The sequence below is a fragment of the Salvelinus namaycush genome, unplaced genomic scaffold (genome assembly GCF_016432855.1).
Source record: "Salvelinus namaycush isolate Seneca unplaced genomic scaffold, SaNama_1.0 Scaffold642, whole genome shotgun sequence".
In the NCBI taxonomy this organism is placed as follows: Eukaryota; Metazoa; Chordata; class Actinopteri; order Salmoniformes; family Salmonidae; genus Salvelinus; species Salvelinus namaycush.
Window position 1 is genome coordinate 5429 of NW_024061356.1, and position 9572 is coordinate 15000.

Here is a 9572-nt window from a genome sequence, read left to right on the forward strand (position 1 = left end):
CTGCATAGTGTGGATCCCAGCCTATAGAATAACAGCTGTATAGTGTGGATCCCAGCCTATAGAATAACAGCTGCATAGTGTGGATCCCAGCCTATAGAATAACAGCTGCATAGTGTGGATCCCAGCCTATAGAATAACAGCTGCATAGTGAGGATCCCAGCCTATAGAATAACAGCTGCATAGTGTGGATCCCAGCCTATAGAATAACAGCTGCATAGTGCAGATCCCAGCCTATAGAATAACAGCTGCATAGTGTGGATCCCAGCCTATAGAATAACAGCTGCATAGTGTGGATCCCAGCCTATAGAATAACAGCTGCATAGTGAGGATCCCAGCCTATAGAATAACAGCTGCATAGTGTGGGTCTCGGCCTATAGAATTACAGCTGCATAGTGTGGATCCCAGCCTATAGAATAACAGCTGCATAGTGTGGATCCCAGCCTATAGAATAACAGCTGCATAGTGTGGATCCCAGCCTATAGAATAACAGCTGCATAGTGAGGATCCCAGCCTATAGAATAACAGCTGCAAAGTGAGGATCCCAGCCTATAGAATAACAGCTGCATAGTGTGGGTCTCGGCCTATAGAATTACAGCTGCATAGTGAGGATCCCAGCCTATAGAATAACAGCTGCATAGTGCAGTTCCCAGCCTATAGAATAACAGCTGCATAGTGTGGATCCCAGCCTATAGAATAACAGCTGCATAGTGTGGATCCCAGCCTATAGAATAACAGCTGCATAGTGTGGATCCCAGCCTATAGAATAACAGCTACATAGTATGGATCCCAGCCTATAGAATAACAGCTGCATAGTGGGGATCCCAGCCTATAGAATAACAGCTGCATAGTGTGGATCCCAGCCTATAGAATAACAGCTGCATAGTTAGGATCCCAGCCTATAGAATAACAGCTGCATAGTGTGGATCCCAGCCTATAGAATAACAGCTGCATAGTGTGGATCCCAGCCTATAGAATAACAGCTGCATAGTGTGGATCCCAGCCTATAGAATAACAGCTGCATAGTGGGGATCCCAGCCTATAGAATAACAGCTGCATAGTGTGGATCCCAGCCTATAGAATAACAGCTGCATAGTGTGGATCCCAGCCTATAGAATAACAGCTGCATAGTGTGGATCCCAGCCTATAGAATAACAGCTGCATAGTGTGGATCCCAGCCTATAGAATAACAGCTGCATAGTGGGGATCCCAGCCTATAGAATAACAGCTGTATAGTGTAGATCCCAGCCTATAGAATAACAGCTGTATAGTGTGGATCCCAGCCTATAGAATAACAGCTGTATAGTGGGGATCCCAGCCTATAGAATAACAGCTGTATAGTGGGGATCCCAGCCTATAGTATAACAGCTGCATAGTGTGGATCCCAGCCTATAGAATATCAGCTGCATAGTGTGGATCCCAGCCTATAGAATAACAGCTGTATAGTGTAGATCCCAGCCTATAGAATAACAGCTGTATAGTGTGGATCCCAGCCTATAGAATAACAGCTGTATAGTGGGGATCCCAGCCTATAGAATAACAGCTGTATAGTGGGGATCCCAGCCTATAGAATAACAGCTGCATAGTGTGGATCCCAGCCTATAGAATAACAGCTGCATAGTGTGGATCCCAGCCTATAGAATAACAGCTGCATAGTGTGGATCCCAGCCTATAGAATAACAGCTGCATAGTGTGGATCCCAGCCTATAGAATAACAGCTGCATAGTGCAGATCCCAGCCTATAGAATAACAGCTGTATAGTGTGGATCCCAGCCTATAGAATAACAGCTGCATAGTGCAGATCCTAGCCTATGGAATAACAGCTGCATAGTGTGGATCCCAGCCTATAGAATAACAGCTGCATAGTGTGGATCCCAGCCTATAGAATAACAGCTGCATAGTGTGGATCCCAGCCTATGGAATAACAGCTGCATAGTGTGGATCCCAGCCTATAGAATAACAGCTGCATAGTGCAGATCCTAGCCTATGGAATAACAGCTGCATAGTGTGGATCCCAGCCTATAGAATAACAGCTGCATAGTGTGGATCCCAGCCTATAGAATAACAGCTGCATAGTGTGGATCCCAGCCTATAGAATAACAGCTGCATAGTGTGGATCCCAGCCTATAGAATAACAGCTGCATAGTGAGGATCCCAGCCTATAGAATAACAGCTGCATAGTGAGGATCCCGGCCTATAGAATAACAGCTGCATAGTGTGGATCCCAGCCTATAGAATAACAGCTGCATAGTGTGGATCCCAGCCTATAGAATAACAGCTGCATGGTGTGGATCCCAGCCTATAGAATAACAGCTGTATAGTGTGGATCCCAGCCTATAGAATAACAGCTGCATAGTGTGGATCCCAGCCTATAGAATAACAGCTGCATAGTGAGGATCCCAGCCTATAGAATAACAGCTGCATAGTGTGGATCCCAGCCTATAGAATAACAGCTGCATAGTGAGGATCCCAGCCTATAGAATAACAGCTGCATAGTGAGGATCCCAGCCTATAGAATAACAGCTGTATAGTGTAGATCCCAGCCTATAGAATAACAGCTGCATAGTGAGGATCCCAGCCTATAGAATAACAGCTGCATAGTGTGGATCCCAGCCTATAGAATAACAGCTGCATAGTGAGGATCCCAGCCTATAGAATAACAGCTGCATAGTGAGGATCCCAGCCTATAGAATAACAGCTGCATAGTGCAGATCCCAGCCTATAGAATAACAGCTGCATAGTGTGGATCCCAGCCTATAGAATAACAGCTGCATAGTGTGGATCCCAGCCTATAGAATAACAGCTGCATAGTGTGGATCCCAGCCTATAGAATAACAGCTGCATAGTGTGGATCCCAGCCTATAGAATAACAGCTGCATAGTGCGGATCCCAGCCTATAGAATAACAGCTGCATAGTGCAGATCCCAGCCTATAGAATAACAGCTGCATAGTGTGGATCCCAGCCTATAGAATAACAGCTGCATAGTGCAGATCCCAGCCTATAGAATAACAGCTGCATAGTGTGGATCCCAGTCTATAGAATAACAGCTGCATAGTGTGGATCCCAGCCTATAGAATAACAGCTGCATAGTGAGGATCCCAGCCTATAGAATAACAGCTGCATAGTGTGGATCCCAGCCTATAGAATAACAGCTGCATAGTGTGGATCCCAGCCTATAGAATAACAGCTGCATAGTGTGGATCCCAGCCTATAGAATAACAGCTGCATAGTGAGGATCCCAGCCTATAGAATAACAGCTGTATAGTGTGGATCCCAGCCTATAGAATAACAGCTGCATAGTGTGGATCCCAGCCTATAGAATAACAGCTGCATAGTGTGGATCCCAGCCTATAGAATAACAGCTGCATAGTGTGGATCCCAGCCTATAGAATAACAGCTGCATAGTGTGGATCCCAGCCTATAGAATAACAGCTGCATAGTGTGGATCCCAGCCTATAGAATAACAGCTGCATAGTGTGGATCCCAGCCTATAGAATAACAGCTGCATAGTGCAGATCCCAGCCTATAGAATAACAGCTGCATAGTGTGGATCCCAGCCTATAGAATAACAGCTGCATAGTGTGGATCCCAGCCTATAGAATAACAGCTGCATAGTGGGGATCCCAGCCTATAGAATAACAGCTGCATAGTGTGGATCCCAGCCTATAGAATAACAGCTGCATAGTGTGGATCCCAGCCTATAGAATAACAGCTGCATAGTGTGGATCCCAGCCTATAGAATAACAGCTGCATAGTGTGGATCCCAGCCTATAGAATAACAGCTGCATAGTGTGGATCCCAGCCTATAGAATAACAGCTGCATAGTGCAGATCCCAGCCTATAGAATAACAGCTGCATAGTGTGGATCCCAGCCTATAGAATAACAGCTGCATAGTGTGGATCCCAGCCTATAGAATAACAGCTGCATAGTGTGGATCCCAGCCTATAGAATAACAGCTGCATAGTGAGGATCCCAGCCTATAGAATAACAGCTGCATAGTGCAGATCCCAGCCTATAGAATAACAGCTGCATAGTGTGGATCCCAGCCTATAGAATAACAGCTGCATAGTGTGGATCCCAGCCTATAGAATAACAGCTGCATAGTGTGGATCCCAGCCTATAGAATAACAGCTGCATAGTGGGGATCCCAGCCTATAGAATAACAGCTGCATAGTGTGGATCCCAGCCTATAGAATAACAGCTGCATAGTGCAGTTCCCAGCCTATGTAATAAAAGTGGGGCTTTATTTGCTCAGTCAAATTCATGGTGATAAAATAAATAAATCCATAGGCCTAATGGACACATGTCCAAACTCACACGCTTTTATAGACTTAAAGGGGCAATCTGTAGTTGCTACATCCAGTTTTAGACATTATACAGTTGAAGTCAGAAGTCTACATACACCTTAGCCAAATACATTTAAACTCAGTTTTTCACAATTCCTGACATTTAATCCTAGTAAAAATTCCCTGTCTTAGGTCAGTTAGGATCACCACCTTATTTAAAGAATGTGAAATGTCAGAATAACAGTAGAGAGTGATTTATTTCAGCTTTTATTTCTTTCCAGTTCTGCTCACAAATTTTCTGTAGGATTGAGGTCAAGGCTTTGTGATGGCCACTCCAATACCTTGACTTTGTTTTCCTTAAGCCATTTTGACACAACTTTGGAAGTATGCTTGGGGTCATTGTCCATTTGGAAGACCAATTTGTGACCAAGCTTTAACTTCCTGACTGATGTCTTGAGATGTTGCTTCAATATATCCACATACTTTTGCTTTCTCATGATGCCATCTATTTTGTGAAGTGCACCAGTCCCTCCTGCAGCAAAGCACCCCCACAACATAATGCTGCCACCCCTGTGCTTCACGGTTGGGATGGTGTTCTTCGGCTTGCAAGCCTCCCCCTTTTTCCTCCAAACATAACGATGGTCATTATGGCCAAACAGTTCTATTTTTGTTTCATCAGACCAGAGGACAAAAAAAAGTACGATCTTTGTCCCCATGTGCAGTTGCAAACCGTAGTCTGGCTTTTTATGGTGGTTTTGGAGCAGTGGCTTCTTCCTTGCTGAGCGGCCTTTCAGGTTATGTCAATATAGGACTCGTTTTACTGTGGATATAGATACTTTTGTACCTGTTTCCTCCAGCATCTTCACAAGGTCCTTTGCTGTTGTTCTGGGATTGATTCGCATTTTTCGCACTAAAGTACGTTCATCTCTAAGAGACAGAACGCATCTCCTTCCTGAGCGGTATGACGGCTGTGTGGTCTCATGGTGTTTATACTTGCGTAATATTGTTTGTACAGATGAACGTGGTACCTTCAGGCGTTTGGAAATTTCTTCCAAGGATGAACCAGACTTGTGGAGGTCTACATTTATTTTTCTGAGGTCTTGGCTGATTTCTTTAGATTTTCCCATGACGTCAAGCAAAGAGGCACTGAGTTTGAAGGTAGGCCTTGAAATACATCCACAGGTACACCTCCAATTGACTCAAATGATGTCAATTAGCCTATCAGAAGCTTCTAAAGCCATGACATCATTTTCTGGAATTTTCCAAGCTGTTTAAAGGCACAGTCAACTTAGTGTATGTAAACTTCTGACCCACTGGAATTGTGATACAGTGAATTATAAGTGAAATAATCTGTCTGTAAACAATTGTTGGAAAAAATACTTGTGTCATGCACAAAGTCGATGTCCTAACCGACTTGCCAAAACTATAGTTTGTTAACAAGACATTTGTGGAGTGGTTGAAAAACGAGTTTTAATGACTCCAACCTAAGTGTATTATATGCACCCCTCGCTGTCCTATAATAGCATTGGTAATAGCATTGGTAATAGCATTGGTAATAGCATTGGTAATAGCATTGGTAATAGCATGGGTAATAGCATTGGTAATAGCATTGGTAATAGCATTGATGCTAGCATTGGTAATAGCATTAATGTACATTTCTGACTTCAACTATATATATATTGTTTATATCTCCATTGATTCTTGAATAAAATAACTTTTAAAATGCCCATTGCCTTGATGACAACATTGCACACTCTTGGCAAAGCATGCCATTCCATCAGCGCAGCATTTATGTTTCAACTCGAATCAATGAGACCAATCAGTTCTCCATGACAACAAAATCATAAACAACAGAGTAGGGCTGGCTAATAAGTCCTTAGTTTTGGGGTTATGCTCAGGTTAAACAATTTGGCTGATCTATACTTCCATATTTCCAAGTCCTGTTCTTGAAGATCAAAGGGTATAACATTTATTGGACTGTAATTCTGATAGACTTTGGTTTTTAATGTAAAGATATAATTTAATTGTATTATTATATGTAGTAGAAAGCAATGGGTTAGAAGAAGCTTACATAACCAACCCATAAAGTAACATTTTACATCCATATATGGCCAGCTATGTAAACTTTAACATTGATTTATTCTGTAATAGATGTCGTTCAACTGGTAACATACATTTTTATTTCCTTCTAATGTCTCTTCAGGGGAAAGTAATCTAAATGTAACTGAATGTAATCAGATTACGTTACTGAGTTCGGGTAATAAAAAATTACGTTACTGAGTACAATTTTGGACAGGTAACTAGTAACTGTAACGGATTACATTTAGAAAGTAACCTAGCCAACCCTGCAAACAGGCTAGTATATCACATAGACAAACACATGTTTTTCTAAATAATCTAGCTGGTTAGCATTTATGAAGTCAGCAAACACGTTCCTCACACGCTGTGAATGTATTTCCTCCAACATTATAATGAAAAGGTGCCTCTCGGTCCCAAAACACACGTTTTCTGGAGACTTGTGGGAGGAGTGCTGATGACGTCGGCCCACTGTAGGCACTTTCGGTCGCCTGATTGCATCCAGACCGAGGAGAAATCCACACACACCCCCTGACCACCTCCTGAAGTGGTCAGCACACTGCTGAAGGGAGGACGGCTCATAATAATGTCTGGAATGGAGTGAATGGAACGGTATCAAACACACGGAAACCATGGAAACCATTCCATATATTCCGTTCCAGTCCTTACTATGAGCTCATCCTCCACAATTAGAGAGCCACCGGCTGTCTGTGGTGGTCCGATAGATGTGAACCCTATCTGACCACAATGGCAATTCTGTGCATCTAGACCTGTCTTTTCAAAGAGATCCTCGTATTCTGATAGCAGAAGTCACATGTAAGTTTAAAGTGTAGACAGCCTCAACATCTTTCACAAACAATGTATACTGTTGATAAAAAAAAAAAAACTGGTAACAAATCTCTTTATTGATTGAAAATTCATTTCCAAAATGATATCTTTTAGTTTTGGTAGGCAGCTCAGCAGATGCAGATGCAATACATGATTGATTATTTGATTTATTTTAAATGTATTCCTTATTTTTTATCAGGTGAGTTGACTGAGAATATGTTCTCATTTACAACAACGACCTGGGGAAATGAATGAATGAATTGATTGATTGATTGATGAACTGTCTCAGCAAGCAGCAGCAGCAGTACAGACAGGGAGGCAGACACAGACACGGAGATGGTTGGCTGTGCTGCAGATGCTTCTAGAGCAGAACGAGGTGGCTATGATATGTATTTTATTAGCAGTATAGACAGGGAGGCAGACACAGAGATGGATGGCTGTGCTGCAGATGCTTCTAGAGCAGAATGAGGTGGCTATGATATGTATTTTATGTGGTGTGGAAGAGCAGGAAGCTGGTTTCAGCAGGTGGGATCAGGGTTTAATCTCTCGTGGACAGATTCTGCGTGTAAACGGCAACAATCTGTCAAGGCTCACGTAGAATGATGTGATTACGAGCAGCAGTAGTTCCTGGTTTGGGGTTTTCATCATTGATTATTTGATAGAATCAGGATTGGGCGAAAGCGGTGATTAAACTGGGGCTGAGATTTCAAACCCGCGTGCGGATGATAAAAGGTTTCCGCTAGATACCACACCTACAAATTCTAAATTGAAGTAAAACAGGAAGTGACAAAATGTTACTTCTTATGCAACCAAGATTAGATCTGGTTGAATCTGGTTTGAGCTCATTCAAAGTGGTTCTGTGTGGTTCTGTGTGGTTCTGTGTGGCCGGTGAAGGTTCTGTGTGGTTCTATGAGCTGGGCAAGATCAGGAAGCCGGTGAAGGTGTTGTCAGCTCGTTCGTCTTTAGTGATGATAGCGTTGTTTTCGGTGGGCTGTAGAGACACCTCGTCTCCCTTTTTCAGATCCAGCACCACCGACCCAGACGTTACCAGGAATCCACTCGACGAATCACAGAACGCCACCTTCACAACAACAACAACAACTTTTATCACATAACCTAGAACAATAATAACCTTCATCACAGAACACCTTCACAACAACAGAACACCTTCACAACAACAGAACACCTTCACAACAACAACAGAACACCTTCACAACAACAACAGAACACCTTCACAACAACAGAACACCTTCACAACAACAACAGAACACCTTCACAACAACAACAGAACACCTTCACAACAACAACAGAACACCTTCACAACAACAACAGAACACCTTGACAACAACAGAACACCTTCACAACAACAACAGAACACCTTCACAACAACAGAACACCTTCACAACAACAGAACACCTTCACAACAACAGAACACCTTCACAACAACAGAACACCTTCACAACAACAGAACACCTTCACAACAACAGAACACCTTCACAACAACAGAACACCTTCACAACAACAACAGAACACCTTCACAACAACAACAGAACACCTTCACAACAACAACAGAACACCTTCACAACAACAACAGAACACCTTCACAACAACAACAGAACACCTTGACAACAACAGAACACAGTGCAGCTACTAGATATGTGAGTGTGAAAGTAATATAGCCACAGACTTATTGGCAAGAATGTATTTCTGCATTTTGATAAAAGCTGCCCAGAATCAAGTAAACAATTGTCCAACTGCGCTCCAGCAGGTATATTTCACTGGTCATCCCCCAAAGCCAATTCCTCCTTTGACCACCTTTCCTTCCAGTTCTCTGCTGCCAATGACTGGAACGAACTGCAAAAATCTCTGAAGCTGGAGACTCATGTCTCCGTCACTAAGTTTAAGCACCAGCTGTCAGAGCAGCTCACAGATCACTGTACCTGTACATAGCCCATCTATCTACCTACCTCATCCCCATACTGTATTTATTTATTTATCTTGCTCCTTTGCACCCCAGTATCTCTACTTGCACATTCATCTTCTGCACATCTACCATTCCAGTGTTTAATTGCTATATTGTAATTACTTCGCCACCATGGCCTATTTATTGCCTTAACTCCCTTATCTTACCTCATTTGCACTCACTGTATGTAGACTTATTGTTTTCTTTTGTTCTACTGTATTATTGACTATGTTTTGTTTATTCGATGTGTAACTCTGTGTTGTTGTATGTGTCAAACTGCTTTGCTTTATCTTGGCCAGGTCGCAGTTGCAAATGAGAACTTGTTCTCAACTAGCCTACCTAGTTAAATAAAGGTTAAATAAAAAAATAAAAAATATAAAAAAATCTTAGTTAAGTGGTTTAATCATTTTGAGTTCTCAA

General features: G+C 42.4%; 1 protein-coding gene across 1 annotated transcript in view; it reads right to left on the reverse strand.

Annotated features, from left to right (window-relative positions):
- Positions 1–7248: 7248 nt before the first annotated feature.
- The window catches only part of c1qb (complement component 1, q subcomponent, B chain), a 15542-nt gene continuing 13218 nt past the window's right edge, over positions 7249–9572 (reverse strand). Inside the window, exon 5 of the mRNA XM_038987095.1 lies at positions 7249–8270. Coding sequence (XP_038843023.1) covers positions 8097–8270 — 174 coding nt within the window. The 3' untranslated portion in view covers positions 7249–8096. The remainder of the gene's footprint in view (positions 8271–9572) is intronic.